This window comes from Aquarana catesbeiana, linkage group LG03 (assembly GCF_042186555.1).
Source record: "Aquarana catesbeiana isolate 2022-GZ linkage group LG03, ASM4218655v1, whole genome shotgun sequence".
Taxonomy (NCBI): Eukaryota; Metazoa; Chordata; class Amphibia; order Anura; family Ranidae; genus Aquarana; species Aquarana catesbeiana.
The window spans coordinates 254,602,543-254,629,712 of record NC_133326.1 but is presented as its reverse complement, the minus strand read 5'-3'; the positions used below and the strand labels follow the sequence as shown (position 1 = coordinate 254,629,712).

General features: G+C 42.7%; 1 protein-coding gene across 7 annotated transcripts in view; it reads right to left on the bottom strand.

Annotated features, from left to right (window-relative positions):
• The window catches only part of USP15 (ubiquitin specific peptidase 15), a 190,694-nt gene that overhangs the window by 23,021 nt on the left and 140,503 nt on the right, over positions 1-27,170 (bottom strand). For 5 of the 7 annotated variants that reach the window (XM_073619986.1, XM_073619988.1, XM_073619987.1 and 2 more), the window contains 2 exons: positions 23,826-23,941; positions 15,851-16,000 (listed from right to left, as the gene is read on the bottom strand). In XM_073619986.1, coding sequence (XP_073476087.1) covers positions 15,851-16,000; positions 23,826-23,941 — 266 coding nt within the window. Of the gene's footprint in view, positions 1-15,850; positions 16,001-21,888; positions 22,155-23,825; positions 23,942-27,170 lie in introns of those variants that run through there. The other 2 variants (XM_073619992.1, XM_073619990.1) reach the window with 2 other exon arrangements.

Below are 27,170 nucleotides of genomic sequence, written 5' to 3'. Positions count from 1 at the left end.
GTACTCCAAGAAAAGGATTTTACAGGTATGCTGTAGGAAAAATCCTATTTTCTTTATCGTACATCATGGGACAAAGAGCAGCTATAGTAATTACTATCTGGGATGTCCCAAAGCAATGCCCGAGGGGAGGGAGACACCATCATAGAAACTGCCACCAAAGAAGGACCTACTCTGCTATTTGCAATATGCTGAGGCCAAAGGCAGTATCTTCTACGTGATTGACATTGACCTGGTAAAAACCCTGTAAATATATAAACAAAAGACCAAATAGTGGTCTTGTACACCTAAGCCACTGACATTCGATGATGGATGGCCCAAGATACTCCCACACCTGGTAGAGAATCTCTCCCCAGAAAAAAAAAAATGAGTTTTTTGCCATTTAAACCATAGCATTGATAAACTGGCAGATCCACTGCTAAATAGTCAACCTGGATGCCGCCTGTCCTTTCTGGGCTCTTCTGGCAGCACAAAGCACGATTCCTGACTTGAGCTGACAACTCAAGTAGACCCTGAGCGTCTGAACTACCTCTAGAGGTTTTGTTTTTTTTTTTTTTTTTTTTTACCACATTTAGGTAGCGATCTTTCGCCTGCCGACTGTGGATTAGGAGAAAAATAAAAGGCAAGACACTGTCCTGATTCAAGTGAAAAACTAGAAACCACTTTAAGCAATAAAAATGGATGAAGACGCAACATCACCTTATGATGCGAGACCAAGAATGGCTCCTTGCATGAAAGAGCCACCAACTCTGACACTCCACTTTGTAAAGTGATAGCAACCAAAGACGCCACCTTCTGAAATAAAAGGACCAAAAGAATCCCCCGATTGGTTCAAAAGGTGGCCTCTGCAAGGACAGTCAAGATCAAGTCAAGTCCCAAGGACACAAGAATGGCCTGACAGGCGGTACTGACAAAGTTACATGGTGTATGAGGTATGAAACAAGGAGTGAGAAACAACGGCCCCTGGAAAAAAAAGGGATAGGGGCGAACTCTGACCCTTAACGGTACTTAAGGCCAAACTCCTTTCCTCAATTGGAGAATGAAAAAGAAAATCTCCCACCCACATATTTCTTTTCTGCAGGTGCCACTTCCTGGCTTCACCCCAGGCAAAAAAATATTTTCAAGTCCTGTAATTGAAGCTCCCCGAAGCTGGCTTCCAGGGGCTCAACAGTGCTAAGATACAGGACTGAAGACTATCAGGACCCGCTGGACTGGGAGTGTCCAAAGGAGGAACCCCCGCAAGACTCGCTATGCCTGTGTACCAAGCCCCCCTGGGCTAACTAGGCCAACACTAACATCAGTGTTACCACCTTACAGATTCTGTGCAAAAGATGTGGCAGAATCCGAAACGGGGTAAAAAAAAGAAAAAAAAAAAAGTCAAATAAGAGAGAACCAGACCTTAAGGCAGTGGGACTCTTGTCCCGGACACACCTGTCCCAAACTGTTGTAGAACTTGAAATATGTATTGGCGATAGAGACAGCACTTGTACTGTCCCAGACAGAATGTGGTATACCTCCCTGAGCCGCATGACCTCTGGTGCCGCCCTGGTGGTTGATATATATATGCCCGCAGAGTCATTTCCAGATTGAACCTACAACAGGTTTGTCTTATAATCCAGAGCAAGGCATACTAGCCAAAAATTCCAAGCTATTGGACAGTATTCTCTCCTACGGAGACCAAGCCCACTGAACTGTAGCTAGCCTCAAGTCAACTTAGAGAGACTGGCATCAGTGGTTATTTTCCAAATTCCTGAAATGGTAGGATATCATGCACCAATTTTTGCTCTGCAACACCCCGAAAACAGAGCCTTTTGGCAATGCCTGGATCTTCAAGTTCCAGACAGAGAATGAACCTCTACCAAGACCTGGAGTAGGGCTGTATGTAGAAAACGTGCTTTGACCTAAACACAGCTTCCTTCTGTAGAAATATGTCAAAGGAACCCCTGGAATTGGCTGCTTCCTGAGCAAAGATTATTGAGGTAAAGGGTATTGAGGTGTCTTCAGCAAGCCCAGCACTGGGGCTAGACGCTTTGAGAACCCTCCAGACCTGTGGCCAACCCAAAGGGAAGATTAATAAAAAAAATGGCTTTCCACTGCAATTACAGACATCTTTGATGAGCCTGTAAACAAACCGCCACACGAAGATGACATTTACAGAAGATTATGGACCCCCAAAATCTACCTTTTGCAAAGAGGTCATCACTGAAAAGTCTAGCCTATCTGAAACAGAAGGATGTTCAGCGGCTTGAGATCTTAAGTTAGACCTCATGTCCCTATTTTGCTTTGGAACTGCTACCATTTAATTGTCTCACAATAATGAGCCCATAATTTCTGCTCCAAGAGCACATGCAAGGCAAAAGACTGACGACCCTGTGACAGACCCAGACAGTCCCAAGAGGTGCACTTAACCTACCAGGTTTCTGTCGGCTAAAGATGGAACAAACCACCTCAGAGACTGCCCTAAGATTTTCTGGCTCGAGATACTCTCAAAACCCAGCAGCCTCAGATGCCTTTCTCACCCGGGTAGGGAAAGCTTACAGCATCTGGTATCGCCGGGCAGTCTCCCATCTATATACTAACCAGGCTTGATCCTGCTTAGGCTTCAATCAACCGAGATCAGGCATGATCAAGGTGATGCGGCCACAGTCTGAGGAAAAATTAATGCGCCAGGAAACACTGCAATGCCAAACACCACAGTGGCTCAGATGCACCCAAAACCACTGTCCATCGGAAGATGTGGACACCACCAGATCCATGAACCTCAGAGCGGTGCCCCTGCTTCCCCCGGCTGCCTCTCTTTTCTGGAGCGATTTAATGATATAACAGGCAAATAACGCAGCAACTATATTATCCAACCGAATATACAGTCCACCAAGGATGCAGGCCTAAAACAAGGTTGGTTTACCTCTATGCAACCCCTTAAGGTATGCAAGTACCTAGGTATGCAAACATGCAGCTATACAAGTATTCTTGCCATTCATGCATTTATGTATGCAGTACAAGGTCAATAAGCACACACGCATGTACCCCCAGGTAAACAAGCACCCAGGCAAATAAGCCCATATGCATGTAGTCCTATGTGAATAAGCACATGTGTATGTAATCCCAGGAAAACAAGTACATATGTATACAGCTTAATGTAAATAAACATACGTATGCAGTACAAATGAAAACATGCTAGCATTTGTTTAAGCAATATGCATCTATGGAAGCATGTGCTTATGCAACTATGCATTTAGGCAAAATATGAAAGCGTGTGCTGTACACACGCATTCATGCAACATGTGCCCATGGAAACAAGCATTTTCACAATAAGCAAGCATGCGTTTATGAAACGTGTTTATGCAATATCACGCAACGAGTATCTATGCAGACATGTATAAACATGCATCTTTATGCAACCATGCATCTTTATGCGATCATATATCTTTACGCGATCATGTATAACCATGTATATTTAAGCAAACGTATAAACAAGCATCTTTATGCGGTCAAGTATCTTTATGCGACCATGTATATCTATACAACATGTCTAAACACGCATCTTTATGCAACCATGTATCTTTATGTGATCATGTATAACCATGTATATCCAAGCAAACATGTATAAACATGCATCTTTATGCGATCACATATCTTTATGCGATCATGAACAACCATGTCTATTTATACAAACATGTCCAAACATGCATCTTTATGCAGTTATGTATAACCATGCATATTTATGCCCACATGAATAACCATGCATTTTTGTGCAACCATGATCATGCATCTTTATGCAAACATGTATAACCATGTATATTTATGCAAACATGAATAAACATGCATTTTTGTGCAACCATGTATCCTTGTGCAACCATGATCATGTATCTTTATGCAAACATGTATAACCATATATATTTATGCGAATATGTAAAAACCCGTATCTTCAGCAACCACGCGTTTCAGCAACCGTGCGTTCCAGCAACCGTGCCTTTCAGCTAGTTTGCAAGCAAGCACCTGCTTAACCGCAGTTGGCCCCATACTAGACCTGCAGGATTTATCCAACCACATATGCACTATACTGGAGATACAACGCCTTAAAATGCACCCATGCTCATGTTTTTCCAAACGTGTATATTTAAGCATGTATACTATGCTGCACCTGCCTACAGAGCAGTCAACAACACTTTAAAGTGAATTGCTAACCATCCAGGGGTGTATCAACTTACAGTTGTACAGTACCCCCGGATAAACAGTAAATATGCAGCATATAATCATGACTTGTCTGTCACACAGTTTTCCCAAAGTAAGTACTCACACTTTGTTAGTATCTATGGGCTGCTATGTCTCCAGAGGCCTACTGAACCTGTTGCCACATGGCATGGCTGCCCTTCCTGCCTATGTAACAGGGATATGCAATTAGCGGACCTCCAGCTGTTGCAGAACTACAAGTCCCATGAGGCATAGCAAGACTCTAACAGCCACAAGCATGACAGCCAGGGGCAGAGGGATGATGGGTCTTGTAGTTTTGAAACAGCTGGAGGTCCACTAATTGCATATCACTGCTATATAAAAATAGGCCATACTGAGCGAGCCTGTGCCCTCTAGTGGCTGGAGGAGAAACAGCAGCCCACATGAGTAAGAGTACATATAGCATGATTAAACAGCACACTGCTCTCAGTGGCCGCCAGGAGAACAGACAGTCAGAACTCTCTTTTTTAAAAAAAAAAAAGAGAAACTGCAAACAAATGCAGTCTTACCCTTCCTGCTCCAGGACTCTAATCATAACAGGAGTCCAATCTTCACCCATCAAGGCGACCTTTGTTATAAAAGACCTTCAGAGACTGGGTCCCCCCTTAATCTGGGGTCCACACTCCCCTGGACCTGTATAGCACCCTGCAGGAAAGCACCTTGGTCAGAACAAACACTGCACAAGGTTCCAATATGCATGGTCCAGCGCCATAAGGCTGCATTACAGGCAAACCTCGAAGAATCTTCTCTCCTTCCAATGAGGCTTGGGTACCATCCATTTTGGCTGACAGCTTTTTCGAATGGATCCGATTGAAGTCCATGATTCTTAATAGAACCGTCCAGACCTCCAAGTATGCTCCAAGAGCACATGTATCACATCAGTGACCACCACCTTACAGACACTGGCGAAAAAACGGAGGTAGTTCCTGTATAGGAGAGGTTATATAGAGGGGGGACTTTCTGTCTTTGTGCCAGTGTCCATTCACCTATAGGTGGCGTATAACCCAGATAGTAATTACTATAGCTGCTCTGTGTCCCGTGATTTACAATAAAGAAAAAAAAAGGTATTGATATTGTTCCAATATGCATGGTCCAGCGCCATAAGGCTGCATTACAGGCAAACCTCGAAGAATCTTCTCTCCTTCCAATGAGGCTTGGGTACCATCCATTTTGGCTGACAGCTTTTTCGAATGGATCCGATTGAAGTCCATGATTCTTAATAGAACCGTCCAGACCTCCAAGTATGCTCCAAGAGCACATGTATCACATCAGTGACCACCACCTTACAGACACTGGCGAAAAAACGGAGGTAGTTCCTGTATAGGAGAGGTTATATAGAGGGGGGACTTTCTGTCTTTGTGCCAGTGTCCATTCACCTATAGGTGGCGTATAACCCAGATAGTAATTACTATAGCTGCTCTGTGTCCCGTGATTTACAATAAAGAAAAAAAAAGGTATTGATATTGTTCTTTATATCTATACAAAAAAAAAATTTCATTTCTATTTTAAACTGAAAGGGTTGCTTTACAAGGTGTGGGTTTACAATCACTTTAAGTTCCTACAGTCTCTCTTGCTAGGTTTTATCCTTTCATCTGAAATAAGCTCCTTCAATACATTTTCCTCTAACACTGTATCTCCTCAATATTCTTACTCCCTATTTTGCATTTAGAAATGTTGAACTGCATTTTCCAAGGCTTTGATCAATTTTCCTTCATTTTAACATGCAACGTTTCCATAAGATGTAACAGTTTGTATATACAGTCAGGTCCATAAATATTGGGACATCAACACAATTCTAATCTTTTTGGCTCTATACACCACCACAATGGATTTGAAATGAAACGAACAAGATGTGCTTTAACTGCAGACTTTCATTTGAGGGTATTTACATCCAAATCAGGTGAACGGTGTAGGAATTACAGCAGTTTGTATAAGTGCCTCCCATTTTTTAAGGGACCAAAAGTAATGGGACAATTGGCTGCTCAGCTGTTCCATGGCCAGGTGTGAGTTATTTCCTCATTATCCCATTTACAAGGAGAAGATAAAAGGTCCAGAGCTCATTTCATGTGTGCTATTTGCATTTGGAATCTGTTGCTGTCAACTCTCAATACGAGATCCAAAGAGCTGTCACTATCAGTGAAGCACGGCATCATTAGGCTGGAAAAACAAAACTAACCCATCAGAGAGATAGTAAAACCATTAGGTGTGGCCAAATCAACTGTTTGGAACATCCTTAAAGAGAAATAAAGCACTGGTGAGCTCAGCAACACCAAAAGGCCCGGAAGACCACAGAAAACAACTGTGGTGGATGACCAAAGAATTCTTTCCCTGGTGAAGAAAACACCCTTCACAACAGTTGGCCAGATCAAGAACACTCTTCAGGAGGTAGGTGTATATGTGTCAAAGTCAACAATCAAGAGAAAACTTCACCAGTGTGAATACAGAGGGTTCACCACAAGATGTAAAGCATTGGTGAGCCTCAAAAGCAGGAAGGCCAGATTAGAGTTTGCCAAACAACATCTAAAAAGCCTTCACAGTTGGGGAACAACATCCTATGGACAGATGAGACCAAGATCAACTTGTACCAGAGTGATGGGAAGAGAAGAGTATGGAGAAGGAAAGGAACTGCTCATGATCCAAAGCATACCACCTCATCAGTGAAGCATGGTGGTGGTAGTGTCATGGCGTGGGCATGTATGGCTGCCAATGAAACTGGTTCTCTTGTATTTATTGATGATATGACTGCTGACAAAAGCAGCAGGATGAATTCTGAAGTGTTTCGGGCAATATTATCTGCTCATATTCAGCAAAATGCTTCAGAACTCATTGGATGGCGCTTCACGGTGCAGATGGACAATGACCCGAAGCATACTGCGAAAGCAACCAAAAAGAGTTTTTTAAGGGAAAGAAGTGGAATGTTATGCAATGGCCAAGTCAATCACCTGACCTTAATCTGATTGAGCATGCATTTCACTTGCTGAAGACAAAACTGAAGGGAAAATGCCCCAAGAACAAGCAGGAACTGAAGACAGTTGCAGTAGAGGCCTGGCAGAGCATCACCAGAGATGAAACCCAGTGTCTGGTGATGTCTATGCATTCCAGACTTCAGGCTGTAATTGACTGCAAAGGATTTGAAACCAAGTATTAAAAAGTGAAAGTTTGATGGGTGATTGTTAATCTGTCCCATTACTTTTGGTCCCTTAAAAAGTGGGAGGCACATATACAAACTGTTGTAATTCCTACACAGTTCACCTGATTTGGTTGTAAATACCCTCAAATTAAAGCTGAAAGTCTGCAGTTAAAGCACATCTTGCTCGTTTCATTTCAAATCCATTGTGGTGGTGTATAGAGCCAAAATGATTAGAATTGTGCCAATGTCCCAATATTTTTGGACCTGACTGTATATGGTATATATAACTATAAAATAGACTCACATTTAAAGCATATATACGGGTCAAAATGTAAAATCATATATTTACCACTTGCCCCCCAAGTCAATTCTGACACTTCTCTCCTACATGTAAAAATCATCATTTTTTTGCTGGAAAATACTCAGAACCCCCAAACATTATATATGTTTTTTTTAGCAGAGACCCTAATATATAGAATGGTGGTAATTGCAACTTTTTATCTGGCACAGTATTTGTGAAACAATTTTTCAAACACGGTTTTTGGAGAAAAAAAAAAAAACAAACAGTTTGATGCATTAAGAAAAAACAAAACACTAAAAAGTTAGCCCAATTTTTTTGCATAATGTGAAAGATGATGTTACGTCGAGTCCTTTTTACAGTGAGATCAGGGGTCTATAAGTCCCCAGATCTCGCCTCTGGGCTGGGAAGCCTGAAATAAAATAAATAAGGATTTTTTTTCATCATACTTACCTATAAAATCCTTTTCTTGGAGTACATCATGGCACACAGAGCAGCCATAATAATGAATATATGGGTTATTACGCCACCCACTGGTGGATGGCAGATAGTCAAACAGGAAGTCCTCCCCTATATAACCCCTCCTACACAGGAAGGACCTCAGGTTTTGTGGCAAAGCAATGAATATCACAAAAAAGATGGGAGGGACCTCTGTGTCCTGTGATGTACTCCAAGAAAAGGATTTTACAGGCAAATATGACGAAAAAATCCTATTTTCTTTATCATACATCACAGGACACAGCGCAACCATAATAATGACTATATGGCATGTCCTAAAGCAATGCACTTGAGGGGAGGGAGACACAATCACAGAAACTGCCACCTGAGAAGGACTTCTTCTGCCGCCCAAAACATACTGTACCAGTATCCTCCGTGGCTTTGATATCTATCTGGTAAAATTCTGTGAATGTATGAACAAAAGACCATGTAATGGCCTTAAAATCCTGAGCCACTGACTCTGATAAATGGATGGCCCAAGATGCCCCCACACACCTGGTAGCGAGCACTTTTACCATAGGCTTGAATAATTAACTGGCAAATTCAGTGAAAATAGTTAACCTGGATGCCTCCTGCCAATCCTGGGCTCTACTGGCAGCATAAACCAGGATTCCTGACCTGTACCGACAAATCAAGTAATTCTGACCGCCAGAACTACCTCCAGATTATGCAGTGATCTAACTCCTGCCAACTGAGGATCAGAAAAAAAGGTAAGACATTTCTTGATTCAAGTGAAAACTAGACACCACTCTAGGCAAAAAATGGATGAGGATGTAACGTCACCTTATGATGTGAGACCAAGAACGGCTCCTTGCATGAAAGAGCTGCCAACTCTGACACTCCACCTAGTGAAGTGATAGCCACCAAAGAAGCCACCTTCTGAGATAAAGGACCAACAGAATCTCCCCATTGGTTCAAAAAATGGCCTCTGCAAGGACAGACAAGATCAAATTCAATCCCGAGGACACAAGAGTGGCCTGAAAGGCGGGACTGACTATGTTACCCGCTGTATGAAGTATGAATCAAGGAGTGAGAAATAACCGCCTCTGGAAAAAAATGGATAGGGACGAACTCTGACCCTTAACTAGCAACCAGGCTTGATCCGAGATTAGGCGCCACATTTGCTCAGATACCCCTGATGCCATTGGTCCAACAGGAGACGTAAACAGCGCCAGATCACTGGACCCGAGGGTGCTGTACCTGCCTCCCCTGGCCGCCTCTCCCTTTTGGATTTATTTAGCTAGTCTAACAGGTACATAATAAAGTGACTATATTAGACAAAAATACATATTTCCACAAGGATGTAAGCCTAGACAACGTTGGTCTACCGCTATAGAACACCGTAGGTATGCAAGTATGCAGGAACCCAGGTATGCCGTTATGTAGGTACCTAGGAATGCAAACATGCAGCCTCTGGAAAAAAATGTATAGGGACGAACTCTGACCCTTAACAGTACTTAAAGCGGGGTTCCACCCAAATTTTGAACAATATCTGTATGTATTCTCTTCCTTGCCTAGATGCTGACATGCCGTTTAAAAAAATTTAAATCGCCGTAATTACCTTTTATTTTTCTATTCTTCTTTGCACTTCCTGGTTCTCCTCCCGTGGGAGTAGGCGTGTTTCTAGCCTCTCCCAGACTCCTGGGAGCTAGTCTCAGGCTTCCCAGGATGCCACTGAGCATGTGCGGGAACGAGCGGTGAATGCTGGGAGCACAGCATTCACAACATCCAGGAAATAAATGCTTGTGGGCTTCAAATGCCCACAATGAAGATGGAAACCGCCTGCAGTGAATAATATAAGTTATTCTTTCTGACGAAATCTGACACAGGCGGACATATTACACACAATATGCGAGTATGTAATGCTGAGAAGAAAAGTTTGTGAATGAACTCAAAAAAAAAAAAAAAAACGATAGATAGGTGGACCCCCGCTTTAAGGCCAATCTTTCCCCTACCGATTGGAGAAGAAAAAAAAAAAAAAGAAAATCTCCCACTCCACACTCCCAGAATCTGGCTTCCAGGGGCTCAACAGTACTGAGATACAGGACTCAAGACCATTAGGTCTCTCTGGACTATGAGTGTCCAAGGAGCAACCTCCGCAAGACCATTAGGTCCCTGTGGACTGGGAGTGTCCAAGGAGCAACCCCCGCAAGACTCGCTATGTCAGTGTACCAAGCCATCCTGAGCTAATTTGGCCAACACTAATATCAGTGTTACCACCTCCCTTATTCTTCGCAAAAGATGTGGCAGAAGCCGAAACAGAAGGAAAGCATCAAAAAAGGGAAAACTGGTCCCTAAGGTGTTACCAGTACATCTACCCCTATTGGCAGTGGGACTGTCGTCCCAGACACACCTGTCCCAACTTGTTGTAGAACTTGGAATCTAGTAGATTCACCTGCAGAGTTCCCCCTGCCACTATTCTTTACCTGGGATATGTATTGGTGATAGAGACAGCAGAGACAGTGCTTGTACTGTCCCAGACTGAATGTGGTTCACCTCCCTGAGTCGCATGACCTCTGGTGCCGCCCTGGTGGTTGATATATATGCCTGCAGGGTCATTTATGTATTGATCCTACAACTGGTTTGTCCCATAATCCAGAGCAAGGCATACTGGCCAAAAAGTTCCAAGATATTGATGGACTGTATTCTCTCCTGTGGGGACCAAGTCCACTGAACTGCAGCCACCCTCAAATCAACTGGAGAGACTGGAATCAGTGGTTATTATCTTCAAAATTCCTGAAAAGGAAGAATATGAACCATCAATTTTTGCTCTGCAACACCACGGGAACAGAACTCTCCGGCAATCCAATGCCTGGATCTTAAAGTTCCAGAGAGAATGATCCTCTACCAAGGCCTGGAGTCGGACTGTATGTAGGAAATGTGCTTCGACCTAAACAAAGCTTCCTCCTGCAGAAATATATCGAAGAAACCCCTGGAATCAACTGCTTCCTGAGCAAAGATTATTGAGGTAATGAGTATTGAGGTGTTTACGGCAAGTCCAGCACTGGGGCTAGAAGCCTTGTGAACCCTCCAGAGCTGTGGCCAACTGAAAGGGAATATTCACCAAAAAAAGACTTTCCACAGCAATTACAGAAATCTTTGATGAGCCTGGAAACAAACCGCCACATGAAGACGTGCATTTACTGTTGATTATGGACCCCAAAATCTAACTCTTGCAGAGAGGTCATCACTGAACAGACCTAGCCTATCTGAAACAGAAGGATGCTCAGCAGCTTGAGATCTTAAGATAGACCTCATGTCCCTATTCAGTTTTGAAACTGCTACCATTTAATAGTCTCACAAAAATGGGCCCATAACTTCTGCTCCAAGAGCCAAAGCAAGGCAAAAGACTGACGACTCTGTGGCAGACCCAGACAGTCCCAAGAGGTGCAATTAACCTACCAGGTTTCTGCTGGCTAAAGAAAGAGCAAACCACTTCAGAGACTGCCCTAAAAACCTATGGTCAGAGAAACTCTCAAAACATTGCAGCCTCAGATGCCTCTTTCACTCAGGAGGGAAAAAAACCCAGCTCCTAGTATTCCTGGGAAGTTTCCCATCCAAGTACTAACCAGACTTGATCCAAGATTAGGCGCTACAGTGGCTCAGATACCCCTGATGCCATTGGTCCAACAGGAGATGTAAACAGCGCCAGATCACTGGACCCGAGGGCGCTGTACCTGCCTCCCCTGGCCGCCTCTACCTTTTGGATTTATTTAGCCAGTCTAACAGGTACATAATAAAGTAACTATATTAGACAAAAACGAATACATATTTCCACAAGGTTGCAAGCCTAGACAACGTTGGTCTACCGATATAGAACACCGTAGGTATGTAAGTATGCAGGAACCCAGGTATGCCATTATGTAGGTACCTAGGTATGCAAACATGCAAGTATATAAGTATTCTTGCTGTTCATGCATTTACGCATGCAGTAAAATGCAAAAAAACATATCCATACAGTCTAATGTAAATAAACACATATTTATACATGCGTTTATAGAATATGCATTTATGCACACATGTGCTCATGCAAAGGTGTTTATGCTTATGCATGCATTTGCAAATGTGTGGAGACTAAACCCCTGCTTTAAAAGCATACTGTTAAACAGGTTATTTGGTTGTCTGCGGGCTGGTCTGTAGGTTAAGCTTTTTTTTTTCCCTTGGATTTATCCTTGGCCTTGTTTATACCTGTTTATGCTAGTAAGCTTGTGTTTATTCAACATTTATGCAAACGTGCTTATGCTAGTAAGCACGTGTTTATGCAAAACATGCGTTCATGTGCAATCATGTGTCAATGCATCATGTGTCCATAAATATATATATATACATGCAAAATGTGTCTCATGTAGACGTGTCTATGCGACATGTGTCACGTGCCATATGCAGACACGAGTATGTGACATGCGCCACATGCCTTACGCAGACACAATCCTTTGCGACATGCGTCACGTGTCTTACGCAGACACGAGCCTATGCGACGCGCTTTACATGCCTTATGCAGACACGAGTCTATGTGACATGTGTCTACGCAGACATGAGTATGTGACATGTGTCATGTGCCTACACAGACATGAGTCTATGCGACATGTGTCATGTACCTCATGCATACATGAGTCTATGCGATGTATCGTGTCCCACGCAGACATGAGACCATGCGACACGTGTCATCTACTGCATGCATACAAGAGTCTATGCGACATGTGTCATGTGCCTCACGCAGACATGAGTCTATGTCTCACGGAGCACCCCACTCCCTCATTAAGTACTTCTCATTAGTGTCCACCTGTGTCATGGGTGGAGACCTCAAATTCTCCCATATAGAGGAGTGTATTTCTCCCATGGTTCAGAGAAGCAGGATCTCCCAATCTATGGATAGTGCAGGACCCACTAATCATGGGGTACTTTGTCGCAGTAAGTGGGATTAAGCACCATATAGCAATATGATGTGACCAAATTCCCATATTTTTTTATAATGTTTTTTGAAAATGTCTAGGTGTTTTTAACAAGCCTTGCTGGAGGTAAATGTCTTTTTTGCATGTGTGCGCTGTAATATTTTGTTCTGTTGTATGGTCTTATGGCTGCACCATCTTTAATGCATCTTTTAGGGTGTGCCCCCAAATATCTTGTTTGTCTATGTGTCTTAAGCAGACATGAGTTGAGTCTATGCAACAATTGTCATGTACATTATGCAGACATGTGTAGCTTATGCAGACATGACTTGAGTCTATGCGACATGAGTCTATGCGCCTTATGCAAACATGTTTTTAGCAACCATGTGTCTTTAGCAAACCATGTGCTTTTAGCAAACAAGCCTTCAACAAACAAAAGCATTTAGCAACATAAGTTTTTTAGTAACATAAGCTTTTCACAAACTTTATGCAAGCATGAACTTTCAGCAAGCATCTGGCAAGCATAAACTTTTAACAAACATAAGCTTTTAGCCCAGTTTGCAAGTATGCACCTGTTCAACTGCACCAGGCCCCATACTAGTTTTGTGTCAAACGCACATTATTCTGGAGACACGCCACTTTAAAGTGCACTGCTAGGGGTGTATTGACTTACAGTTGTACAGGCCCCTCGGATTAAGCAGTAAGTATGCAGTATATAATCATGACTTGTCAGGCTACATAGTTCTCCCATAGTAAGTACTCACACTTCAGTAGTATCCATGGGCTGCTGTTATGTCTGAAGAGGCCAGCTGAATCTGCCGAGCACATGGCCACCCCTCCACTTCCTGCCTATATAGAAATAGGCCCATGCGCCCTCTAGTGACTGGAGAAGAAATGGCAGCCCAAACTCCTAAGAAGTATACAGAGCATGTTTCAAACAGCACACTTCCCAGGGGCTATTGAGAGAGCACCAGTCAGATTTTATTTTTTTTTAAAGAAACTGAAAATAAATACAGACTTACCATTTCTGCTGCAGGACTCTAAACATAACAGGAGTCACATCTTCACCCATCACGGCGAGCTTGGTCATAAAAGACCTTCAGGGACAGGGTCCCCCCTAATTTGGTGTCCACTCGACTTGTATAGCACCCTGCAGGAAAGCACCTTGGTCAGAACAAACACTGCACAGGGTTCCATTGTGCAGGGTCCAGTGCCGCAAGGCCGCATTACAGGCAAAACCTTGAGGAATCTTCTCTCCTTCCAATGAGGCTCGAGTACCATCCACTGGCTGACAGCTTTTTTGAATGGATCCAAATGAAGTCTAAATAGAACTGTCCAGACCTCCAATAGCACATGTATCACATCAGTGATCATTTCCACTATACAGACACTGGCGAAAAAAAACTGAGGTCCTTCTTGTGTAGGAGGAGTTATATAGGGAGGACTTCCTGTTTGACTATCCCATGATGTACGAAAAGAAAAACATAATTTCGGCTTCCCAGCTAAGGCAGGGGCATTTTTTTCAATTGCAGAGGCCGAGCGCGAAATCATAACATCGTGCTCGGACTCCAAAAAGTCATAGAGACTTTCTGAGGCCATCTGGACCGCAGGATTCTCTATGGTAAACGTCCGGCGCTGGTAGATTCCTTCTCCAGCTCGCCGGTCACACGCGTGAGCTGGTATAAGCACCGGAGGGCTGCGGGGGACGTCCCCTTCCACTGCCTGTAAGCACAATCAAGCGGCTGAATAGCCACTATGATTGTTCTTATGGTACATGGAATCACCGGCTGAGAAAAATGATATCTGCATGGTGCCTGTAACTGCAGGGATCATTCAGATATCACCACTGAAAGTCTGTGACATCGTATGACGTTGCCCTGGGAAAAAGTGGTTAATTTCCACATTGTATGGCGAATACTTGGCACCAAAGTACCATGGGTTGTCCTTGGAAACTGAAAGCAAACAGGAGGGGAGAAGCTGCAAAGCATGCAGGGAATTCAGGAAGTTGTGGAAATAGGTGGCTAACAGACAGGCATCACTCACAACAGGAAAGGAGATTTCTCAAGTAAGCTTATATTGGATTGTCAAAAATAACCAGTGTTTGAACTGCCTTTTCACTGTTGATGTTATAAATTGAAAGAGTATGCTGTGACCCACATAATTTCCTTTAAAGGGCAGGCCACCAAAAACCTAATATTTAGGTTTTTGGGTAAAACAGTATTTATTTATTTATTGCATTTCCAGGTATGCACCAATGTAGGAGCCATTTTAAGGGTCCCACTCTTTAAGTTGGATTTTTCATTTACTGTATATTATGGGCAATGCACAGGAGGAACGAACACATCGAAATGGGCACCAACAACCCAAACTTGAAAATTTGCATTAACAAAGGGAAAACTATGACAGGAAATGTAAACAGAGAGAAAAAGTAGGAACGTGACAGCCCAAACGATTTTAGTTATTGATTTTTTTTTTTTATATCTTTTATACATTTACCCTTTTTTTTTTTTTTTTTAAAGATTCTCTTCACAAATGGATTTGGATGTAACTCCTTACCTATTAGTAGCTAGGGTTAAGCAGCCCATAGATGAGTCGGTCAGTTTTTCCTTCAACCCACTGGTTAAATAAAAAAAATGTACCCAATTGCCCATCCGCATATTTGAGGTAGATAAGAGGATCATATTTCCCTGCCGTCAGAATACACCGATCGGTGTTGCAGTCTAAAGCTAAGATATTTTACATGAAATTATGTTTACAGCTAAAATACAATTTTTTTGTACAGTGATAAAAGAAACATTTACATACCATACAGGAAAATCAACAAGTGTATCCAACTTATCCCTCATATATCTGCTGTAAGAGAAGCGTTTTAAATGTACCACTAAAACTGGAGGTAATGACCACAGATCTAATTTTTTGGTTGCTTGCTGATGTTCTTTGCAGTGAGGACAATACCTAATAAAAACAGATCAAGATAACATTGAATCCACAAAAACTATGCAATGTTATCAATTAGAGTCAGGTGTATGATTAAACAATAATACCAAGCAGGTGTTAATGATCATCAATTTCATATGTAGGTTGAAACACAGTCATTAACTGAAACAGAAACAGCTGTGTAGGAGGCTTATAACTGGGTGAGGAACAGCCAAAGTCTGCTACTAAGATGAGGTTGTAAAGGACAGTTTCATGTCACAGGTCATACACCATGGCAAGAATGAACACAGTAACACGTCTTAGGGCACCTATACTGCACAGCAGGGTATCTCCCAGGCAAAGAGTTCAAAGCAAACTGGTGTTTCAAGAGGTGTCGTTCGAGCTCTTTTGAAGAAGCACAAAGAAACAGGTAACGTTCAGGACTGTAGATGCCGTGGTCGGCCAAAGAAACTGAATGCAGCAGATGAAAGACACATCATGCTTACTTTCCTTCGATATCGGAATATGTCCAGCAGTGCCATCAGCACAGAATTGGCAGAAACCAGAGAGACCCAGGTATACCCATCTACTGTCCCAAGAAGTCTGGCCAGAAGTGGCCTCCAACATGTATACAAAGCTAAGCGATTCAACTATGCATAAAAAAACTTAAAGGGGTTGTAAAGGTAAAAATTTTTTCACCTTAATGCATTCTATGCATTAAGGTGAAAAAACTTTTGACAATACCGCCGCCCCCAGCCCCCCCGTTTTACTTACCTGACGCCTCGAATCTTCGCTGCTCGTTCTCGTCATCTTCATTGCAGCTCAGCCTGGTCGCTGATTGGCTGCAGTGGATGGATTGAAAGCAGCACAGCCATTGGCTCGCGCTGCTGGCAATCACATCCGATGACGCGGCGCGCCGGGGGGCGGGGCCGAGTGATACAGCGAGCGGCTATAGTCGCCGGCTGTATCACGGGAGCGCGCCCGCAAGCACTCACCACCATGCGAGGGAGCTCGCATTAAGGTGGTTAATGCTTGCGGGGAGGAGCTGAAACAGCCGCCGAGGGACCCCAGAAGACCAGGTTCGGGGCCACTCTGTGCAGAACGAGCTGCACAGTGAAGGTAAGTATAACATGTTTGTTATTTTTAAAAAAAAAAAAAAATTTACCTTTACAACCCCTTTAAGAACTAGGGTGCAGATAAAAAGCAGCAGGTGCTCAAAATTTTAAATATTTGTCTGTAGCAGGAGGAAGTTTGTTCACCAAAGGGCTGGAGAGCGGTACAATAAGGAGTGTCTGCAGGCAGCAGTGAAGCATGGTGGGAAGTTCCTTGCAAGTTTGGGGCTGCAATTTTGCAAATGGAGTTGGAGATTTGGTCAGAATCATTGGTGTCCTCGAAGCTGAGAAATACAGGCAGACACTTATCCATCATGCCATACCATCAGGAAGGTGTGGGATTGGCCCCAAATTTCTTCTGCAGCAGAAAAATTACCCCAAACATACAGTATCTCACAAAAGTGAGTACACCCCTCACATTTTTGTAAATATTTTATTATATCTTTTCATGTGACAACACTGAAGAAATGACACTTTGCTACAATGTAAAGTAGTGAGTGTACAGCTTGTATAACAGTGTAAATTTGCTGTCCCCTCAAAATAACTCAACACACAGCCATTAATGTCTATACCACTGGCAACAAAAGTGAGTACAACCCTAAGTGAAAATGTCCAAATTGGGCCCAATTAGCCATTTTCCCTCCCCAGTGTCATGTGACTCGTTAGTGTTACAAGGTCTCAGGTGTGGAAGGGGAGCAGGTGTGTTAAATTTGGTGTTATCGCTCTCACTCTCATACTGGTCACTGGAAGGTCAACATGGAACCTCATGGCAAAGAACTCTCTGAAGATTTGAAAAAAAGAATTGTTGCGCTACATAAATATGTCCTGGGCTATAAGAAGATTGCCATATAGCTGCAGCACGGTGGCCAAGACCATACAGCGGTTTAACAAAACAGGTTCCACTCAGAACAGGCCTCGTCTTTGTGGACCAAAGGAGTTGAGTGCACGTGCACAGCGTCATATCCAGAGGTTGTCTTTGGGAAATAGACGTATGAGTGCTGCCAGCATTGCTGCAGAGGTTGAAGGGGTGGAGGGTCGTCCTGTCAGTGCTCAGACCATACGCCGCACACTGCATCAAATTGGTCTGCATGGCTGTCATCCCAGAAGGAAACCTCTTCTAAAGATGATGCACAAGAAAGCCCGCAAACTGTTTGCTGAAGACAAGCTAACTAAGGATATGGATTACTGGAACCTCATCTGGTGGCAGCCAGATGAGGAGTGCAAAGACAAGTGCGTCTTGCCTACAGTCAAACATGGTGGTGGGAGTGTCATGGTCTGGGGCTGCATGAGTGCTGCGGGCACTGGGGAGCTCCAGTTCATTGAGGGAACCATGAATGCCAACATGTACTGTGACATACTGAAGCAGAGCATGATCCCCTCCCTTCAGAGCCTAGGCCGCAGGGCAGTATTCCAACATGATAACGATCCCAACACACACCTCCAAGACGACCACTGCCTTACTAAAGAAGCTGAGGGTAAAGGTGATGGACTGACCAAGCAGGTCTCCAGATCTAAACCATATTGAGCATCTGGGGCATCCTCAAACAGAGGGTGGAGGAGTGCAAGGTCTGGTGAACTCCATGCCCAAGAGGGTTAAGGCAATGCTTGAAAATAATGGTGGCCACACAAAATATTGACACTTTGAGCCGTACTCACTTTTGTTGCCAGCGGTTTAGACATTAAAGTAGAGTTCCACCCAAAAATTGAACTTCCGCTTTAAGTGATGGTGACCCCCTGACATGCCACATTTGGCCTGTCATTTTTTTGGGGGGGGGAGCAGATACCCAGTTTTAATGGGCAAACGTCCCTGAAGATTGGCCGTCCATTCACAGGGTGCAGCGCGGCTCACGCCCGGCTGTGAAGCCACAGCCTGGCGCCCACAATTAGAATGTCGGCGCCTCGGAGAGGAGCGGGGCTTCGTGAGCCCGCATCGCTGGACCATGGGATAGGCGAGTGTCTGATTACTAAAGGTCAGCAGCTACATTTTTTGTAACTGCTGACTTTTAAATAGGTGGAACTCCGCTTTAATTACTTGCCGACCAGCTGCGGCAGGTTGGCACGGCTGCGCGAATCGCCGTCGTGGTACGCCGGCTATTTAAAATCGACATGGCAGGCGCGCGCCACGGGGGGAGTGCACCTGCGTGTCCCTGGTGCCGAAGCGCGTGGCCGACAGGCGCGATGTCCGCCGGGTACCCGCGATTGCTCCTGACAGAGCCAGAACAGTGATCTGTGTGTGTAAACACACAAATCCCGGTTATGTCAGTAGGAACACACAATCTGTCTCTACTCCCCTAAGTAGGAACAGCGATATGTCTCCTCCACCAGTCAGTCCTATCCCCCCCAGTTAGAACATAAAGTGAGGGAATGCATTTAACCCCTTGATCGCCCCCTAGAGTTAACCCCTTCCCTGACAGTGACATTTATACAGTAATAAGTGGCTATTTTTAGCTCTGATCGCTGTATGAATGTCACTGGTCCCAAAAAAGTGTCAAAAGTGTCCAATCTGTCCGCTGCAATGTCCCAGTCCCAAAAAAAAAAAAATCGCAGATAACGGCCATTAATAGTAAAAAAAAATCAAAATAATAAAAATGACATAAATATATATTTTGTAGACACTATAACTTTTGCACAAACCAATCAATATACGCTTATTGCGATTGCTTTTTTACCAAAAATATGTAGAAGAATACATATTGGCCTAAACTGATGAAGAAATGTGTTTATTTTTTATTTTTGGGGGGGATTTTTATCATAGCAAAAAGTACAAAATACAGTTTTTTCAAAATTGTCACTCTTTTTTTCTTTATAGCGCAAAAAATAGAAACCGCAGAGTTGATCAAATACCACCAAAAGAAAGCTTTATTTGTGGGGAAAAAAAGGACATACTTTTTTTTGGATACAATGTCGCACGACCACGCAATTGTCAGTTAAAGCGACCCAATGCCGTATCGCAAAAAATGGCCTGGTCATTAAGGGGGCAAATCCTTCGGGGGCTGAAGTGGTTAATGGCTGTGTGTTGAGTTATTTTGAGGGGACAGCAAATGTACATTGTTATACAAGCTGTACACTCACTACTTTACATTCTAGCAAAGTGTAATTCCTTCAGTGTTGTCACATGAAAAGATATAATAAAATATTTACAAAAATGTGAGGGGTGTACTCACTTTTATGAGATACTGTACAGCCAATATCAATAAGAAGTATCTTCAGTGTAAAGAAGAAAAGGAGTCCTGGAGGTGATGGTTTGGCCCCCAGAGTCCTGATCTCAACACTAATTCTGTTTGGGATTATGTGAAAAACAGAAAGATTTGAGGCAGTCTACATCCACAGAACATTGGTAGTTACTTCTCCATGATGTTTGGAACAACCTACCTGCCAAGTTCCTTCAAAAACTGTATGCAAGTTTACCTAGAAGAATCGATGCTGTTTTAAAGGCAAAAAGTGGTCAAACCAAATAATGATTTGATTTCTCTTCTGTTCATTTAAGTTATATTTTGTTAATTGATATAAACTATTAAAGCTTCTACTTCTGAATGAATTCTTAATTTACAGCAATTTTCACACCTGCTTAAAATTTTTGCACAGTAGTGTATATACCATAAAGATCCCATCAGCTGGCAAATCATGCCACTTTAAGGGCTCATTTACACCAGATGTGGTTATGTGAATTTTTAAATGCAGAAAAAGCGCAGTATGAATGTATATTCAAGAAAAATAAATGTATTCCAATGAGCCTAGTTTACACCACTGCAGTACTTTTATATGCGTTTAAAAAAAGTACAGCATGCTGCATTTTTCTGCACAGGAACACACTACAAATAAGCATGAACGCCGGCAAATGCACTGCAAACGTGCATGAAAGCAGGCAAATGCATGTAAATGCAACTTAGTACAGAAAATACATTCAAATAAATGAAAAAAATATTCCAAAAAACACACTGCAAATGCACTGAAAATGCATTCAGAAATGCACAGTGAAAGCAGAGGTTGTGGTGTAAATGAGCCCTAAGGGCAGGTGCATGCATTCTGGATGGGATTTAAAAACACAATGGTAAGCATCTGGTGTGAACCAGCCCATATCAATAATAACTTTTGATATAACAATTCTATCCATGAAGGAAGTTAAAAAGCCCTTCACTACCATTGAAGCAGAGTATCCAGCACAGACAAGAAAGCCTCTGCTGAGAACAATATACTGGAAGCAATGAGTCTGACAAATGCCTTGTATCCTGTTGATGGCATTGTGGTCACTCTATATATCGGGTGGTGAGCAGTACAGTGGAAGGCTGTTTGGGAAGCTGGCAGACTTTGCTCTAATACTTTATGAATATGTCCGAATGCCACTGATATGATTTGCAGTGACTAGTCAACGAGATCTGCCATCTTTAGGTTTGGTTCACGCTGATGCGACATGGGATCCGACTTGTGAGACCCCAAGTTGGATGACCAGTGAAATTCAATGTTTCCCTATGAGAGCCTTCTTAACCGATACTACACAAGTCTCTCCGACTTTAGAAAATGTTCCTGCACTATTTGGTCTGACTTTGATACCACTTCAAGGCCACAGAGTGTAAAAAGTCACATCAAAGTCGGATTCCAAAGTTACACTGAAAGTCGCGCGTCCTTGAAGTCAGGCTAGTGTCAAGCGAGCCTTACCTGACTGTAATGACGGATGCATCCTCACCTGTACAAAATCAGTTTCTGCTGCTTTGCTATGCTGCTACCTTCAAAACTGCTCACTAAAAGGAGGAAGGAGAGGCTTGGAAGCAGGGGGCAGAAAAACAGTTAGAATTTATTTAATAAAAAATAGATTACAGGGCCATTAACTAGTGTATTTGAATGAATTTTTTTAGAGAATAAGGATACCATTTGATGTCACTTTAAATTCATCTTTTTACACATTCAAAAACGCTGTGATGATGTGATCCAGCTTCCCCTCTCTCGCAAAAAACACTGGCAGATCAACTTGTCATTACTTTTTTTATGTTTGAGGATTAAAAGTCAAAGTATAGTAACTGCAACAGAACAACCAAAAATGTGTGACAGCTGAAAATTCCAAGGAGGCCAATGTGTTTTATTTCCTGCATTTAAAAAAAAGAGTAATTTTTCACAAAATACATATTTCAAATAATTACATTTTCTCCACATATTATATATATATAAAAAAAAAAATTATATATATATATTTATTATATGTTACTTTAGGTGAAGTGAGTGGAGGGTGGGGGGGTACTGTGACCAAAGAGGGCAAGGTGGTTTATGCTGTAATGGGAGGGACAGAGGTAAGCGTGAGGAGGGTGCTGAGATGGAGGTGGGAGTGGGTGAGGTGGGTATGAGGGAGGTAGGTTGGGCGTTATGCCTAGTATACACGATAAAAAAATCGTACGAAAAATACAGCTAAGCTATTGATCTGACAATTAATCTGACCGTTATTACACAGCTTTTGAGAGCCGATCAACAACAAATTTTCTGAAATTATTTGAAGGAACAAACATTAAAATTTTTCTTGTATGATACCAGAACAATCGTTTTTTTTTGTTTAATCAGTACTTTATTTGTCTGAAAAAAAATTGGTAGACCAAGACTATATGCATGCTCGGAAATGAAAGAATGTATTACAATACAATACATGACATCACTTCCGAAGTTGTATTCCGGTGTACGAGAATTTTCGTAACTGCTTCATTTTTGATATGAGACTATCATACAAACAAACAAAAAAAAAAAAAGATGATCATTCGTCATCATGTGTACGAGACTTTAGAGCAGTGCTGTGAAGGAGGAGGCGCTGTGGCCTGGCGCATTGGTAGTACAGGGGTGTGCTGCAATGGGGGAAGGGGTTTGGCGAGAGGGACGTGCTGTGATAAGGAGGGGAGATGGCTGCAATGAGATGCACTGCGAAAAGGCAGTGAGATATTTCCGGTGGGAGGTGCTACCAAAGGGGCCAAGTGGCTGCAAAGGGATTGCTGTGTTGATGAGATGGGTGTGGAGGAATATGCTGTAATGAGGGTCTAAGGTAGGTGTAAAGGGATGCACGGTAATAGGGATGTGCAGTGAAGTGGCCTCAAAGGGATGTACAGTGTTGGCGAGGAGGGTGTGGAGAGGTACTCTGCTCTATTTACTTCCCTGCTTGTAAACAGGTGAAATGGCTGCTAGAATCACCTAACCTGACTAATGGTTTTGCACAGTCAGGAAAGAAAAAGTGCATGAAAGAGGGTTTTTTCATCTATTTTTTTATGCTGAAAGACAACAACATATATAAATTGAACCTAGTATATTAGATCAGGTATTATCCAAGGTCAAAATCTAATTCCTGGACTAAGATTCAGGGATGGCATAATCATGTAAATTCTGGTGCCTGTGCAGTTAACCTTGTGGCTTGCTATAAAGTTGTAATATACAGTCTGATCACTAGGGGAGAAAAGCCTGATGAAATTCTTCTTGCTTGCAGAAGACTTATTTTTAAATAATAAAAGCTACTTTTTTTTTTAATAAACTGTTGCTGTATACAGATTGTGACATAAAATGGACATGTAAAGTTACTGAAATACCAACATTGGAGGAAATGTTCACCTCACGTTTTGCCTTAGTTTGTTTTCATTTATGCATGTCAAACATACAATGAAACTGTAAATGTCTTTTAAAATTCATTTTTTATAAATCCAAATCAGACACCACAGACTTTCAGTCTGCTTGACATGATTCTGACAATTTTCAAAATATGGTGTTTATAGGAAAATTCTAAAACATACCATGGATCTTCTGCACCTAGTTTTTCCTTAGTTGTAAAAAGCTCAATGCAATCTTTTAATTTCATGAAGGACTTTTTTTGAGGAGTGAAATCCACACTTTCATGTTTTTCGAAGTCCTAAAAAAAATGTATAGAAATGCTTAGCAAGGTTGGACATAATACTAAATATATTTGTGTACAGGAAATGTTTAAAAAAAATATTGGAAGAAAAAAAAATAGGATTTTTATAACAGCTTACCTGTAAAATCCTTTTCTTTGAAGTACATCACGGGACACAGAGCCATAGTAGTTACTATGTGGGTTATAGGTCACCTTCAGATGGTGGACACTGGCACACACCAAGACAAAAAGTGCACTCCCTATATAACCCCTCCCACTGCTGGGAGTTCCTCAGTTTTGTAGCAAAGCAATACACTTGTATACCAAGAAGGGAGGGACCTCTGTGTCCCGTGATGTACTTCAAAGAAAAGGAAGTTACAGGTAAGCTGTCATAAAAATCCTATTTTCTTATCGTACACCACGGGACACAGAGCCATAGTAGTTACTATGTGGGATGTCCCATAGCAATGTCAACTGAAGGGAGGGAGACACAACAAAAGTAGGGCACCAAGAGACTAGAGGATGCCTACTGCAGCCTGCAGTACACTGCGCCCAAAGGCGATATCCTCATGACCTTTTACATCTACTTGATAGAATCTGGTAAATGTATGGACTGAAGACCAAGTTGCGGCCTTGCAGATCTGAGCCATGGAGGCTTGGTGATGCACTGCCCAAGAAGCACTAACAGTCCTGGTGGAGTGCACTTTAATATGAAAAGGAGGAATTTTCCTCTTTAAACTATAAGCTTGAACGATCACTTGACGAATCCATGTAGAAATATTAGATTTTGACGCAGCCTGTCCTCTTTTAGGAACGTCTGGCAACACAAACAAAACATCTGTTTTACAAATCTTAGCGGTCACTTTCAAATAGACCTTGACCGCTCTCACCACATCAAGAGAATGTAGTGATCTCTCTTCCACAGAAAGAGGTTCTAGAAAAATTGAAGGCAGAACAATATCCTGGTTTAAATGAAAACCTGACGCTACCTTCGGTAGGAATTTAAGATGAGGCCGCAATACAACCTTATTCCTTATGAATAATCAAATATGGCTCTTAAGAAAGAGCAGCCAACTCTGATACTCTTCTTGCAGAAGATATGGCAACCAAGAAAATAATTTTCCTCGTCAAGAGGACCAGGGGAATATCTCGTATTGGCTCAAAAGGCTGTTTTAGTAATGCCGACAGGACTAAATTTAAGTCCCAAGAGTTCAGGGGTGACCTAACTGGAGCATTAATCCACGTTACCCTCTGAATAAAGTTACGAACCAGAGAGTGTGAAGCAAGTTGTCGTTGAAAAAATACTGATAAGGCCGACACCTGGCCTTTGACAGTACTCAAGGCCAGCTTCAATTCTAATCCCATCTGTAGGAATTCAGGGATCTTACCTATGACATATTTCCTGGGGTGCCCACCCCTGGATTCACATCAGGAGACATATGCCTTCCAGACTCTATAGTATATGACTCTAGAGGACGGCTTCCTAGCATTAACCAAAGTAGAAACTACTGAAGCTGACAGCCCACGGTCTTTCAGAATGTGGGTCTCAATAGCCAAACCGTTAAACTTAGCTTTTTGTAAGGTAGGATGGAATACCGGACCTTGCGAGAGAAGGTCTGGCCACAGTGGTAGGATCCAAGGGTCCCCTACCGCCATCTTTACGATCTCGGCAAACCGAGATCTTCTGGGCCACAAGAATCACCTCCTTCCCTTCTTGCTTGATCCTGCAAAGAAGGCGCGGAAGCAGAACAGGAGGGAACGCATAGATCGGTGAAAACTGATCCCATGGAAAAACCAAGGCATCTGTTCCCCTGTTGCTATCGGGTCCCTTGTCCTTGACACAAGTTGTCAATCTTGTTGTTGAACCTGAATGCAAACAGATCCACGTCTGGAACTCCACTCTTTGACATACTGACAGAAAGATGGGGTGAAGGGACCATTCTCCCGGGAACAATTGTTGGCGACTCAAGTCGTCCGCCTACCAATTTTCTATCCCTGGAATGAAAATTGCTGATAGGCACGGAATGTTGTTTTCTTCCCAAGATAGAGTATGATTCACCTCTCTCTGGGCCGCACGACTTCTCGTGCCCCCTTGGTGATTAATATAGGCCACTGCTGTGGCATTGTCAGATTCGATCCTGACAGGACAATTCCGTAGTCTGAACGTCCAGGCCTCTAGAGCCAGGCGTACTGCCCGAATCTCTAGAATATTGATAGGCAAGGTCATCTCTGATTTGGACCATTTCCCTTGGACAGATGCTTCTCCCAGGACTACTTCCCAGCCCAGAAGTCTAGAATCTGTTGTTACCACCTTCTAGGTAACTGGTAGAAAGGATTTTCCTTTTTTTGAAGATTCTTGGATATCAACCACCAATTGAGGTTCTGACACACTTTGAGGGATAAACGCATTGGGAAGTCCAGAGCTTGGACCTTCTTGTTCCAAGTTGATAGGATACTGTTTTGCAGCAGTCTTGAAGAAACTGTGCATAAGGAATGGCCTCGAAAGAAGCCACCATCTTCATGCAAAGTCGAATAGGAGGGTTCTTTTTTGTTTTGACCAACTGAATCAGTTCCTTTACGGAACCGATCCTTTCCTGGGGCAAAAACACCTTCTTCTGAACTGTATCTCTGATCAGCCCCAAATACTGCAATCTCCTTAAGGGTTTAAGGAGGATTTCTCTAGGTTGAGAATCCAATATAGGTATTCCAGGTAGCCGACTGCGGTGACCAAACTTTGGTTTAAGCGAGCTACTGACTGATCTATCAAGAGTAGTTCGCCTAAGTAGGCTAGTATTGTTATACCTTGAGCCCTTAAACTGGCTAAAGGAGGAGCCAGGACCTGCGTAAACACTTGAGGTGTAGTAGCTAGACCGAAAGGCAGAGCTACAAACTGAAAATGAAGATTTTCTACCTTAAAGCGTAAAAATTTCTGGTGAGCGGGGAAAATCGGCATATGGACATAAGCATCCTTGATGTCGATTGACGCCAGAAATTCTCCCCCTTGTAGGATGGAGATTACTGATCGGATTGACTCCATGCGAAAGGAACAAGATTCAAAAACCAGTTTAGATCTTTGAGATCTAAAATGGGTCTGACATCCCAATTTGGTTTTGGAACCGTGAAAAGGTTTCAATAAAACCCTAATCCTTGCTCTTCCAAGGGGACCACCGATATCACTCTTTGAGACAATAGATGATCCAAAGCTAAAAAGAGAACCTCTTTTTCACTGGATCTCTCGGAATGTTTG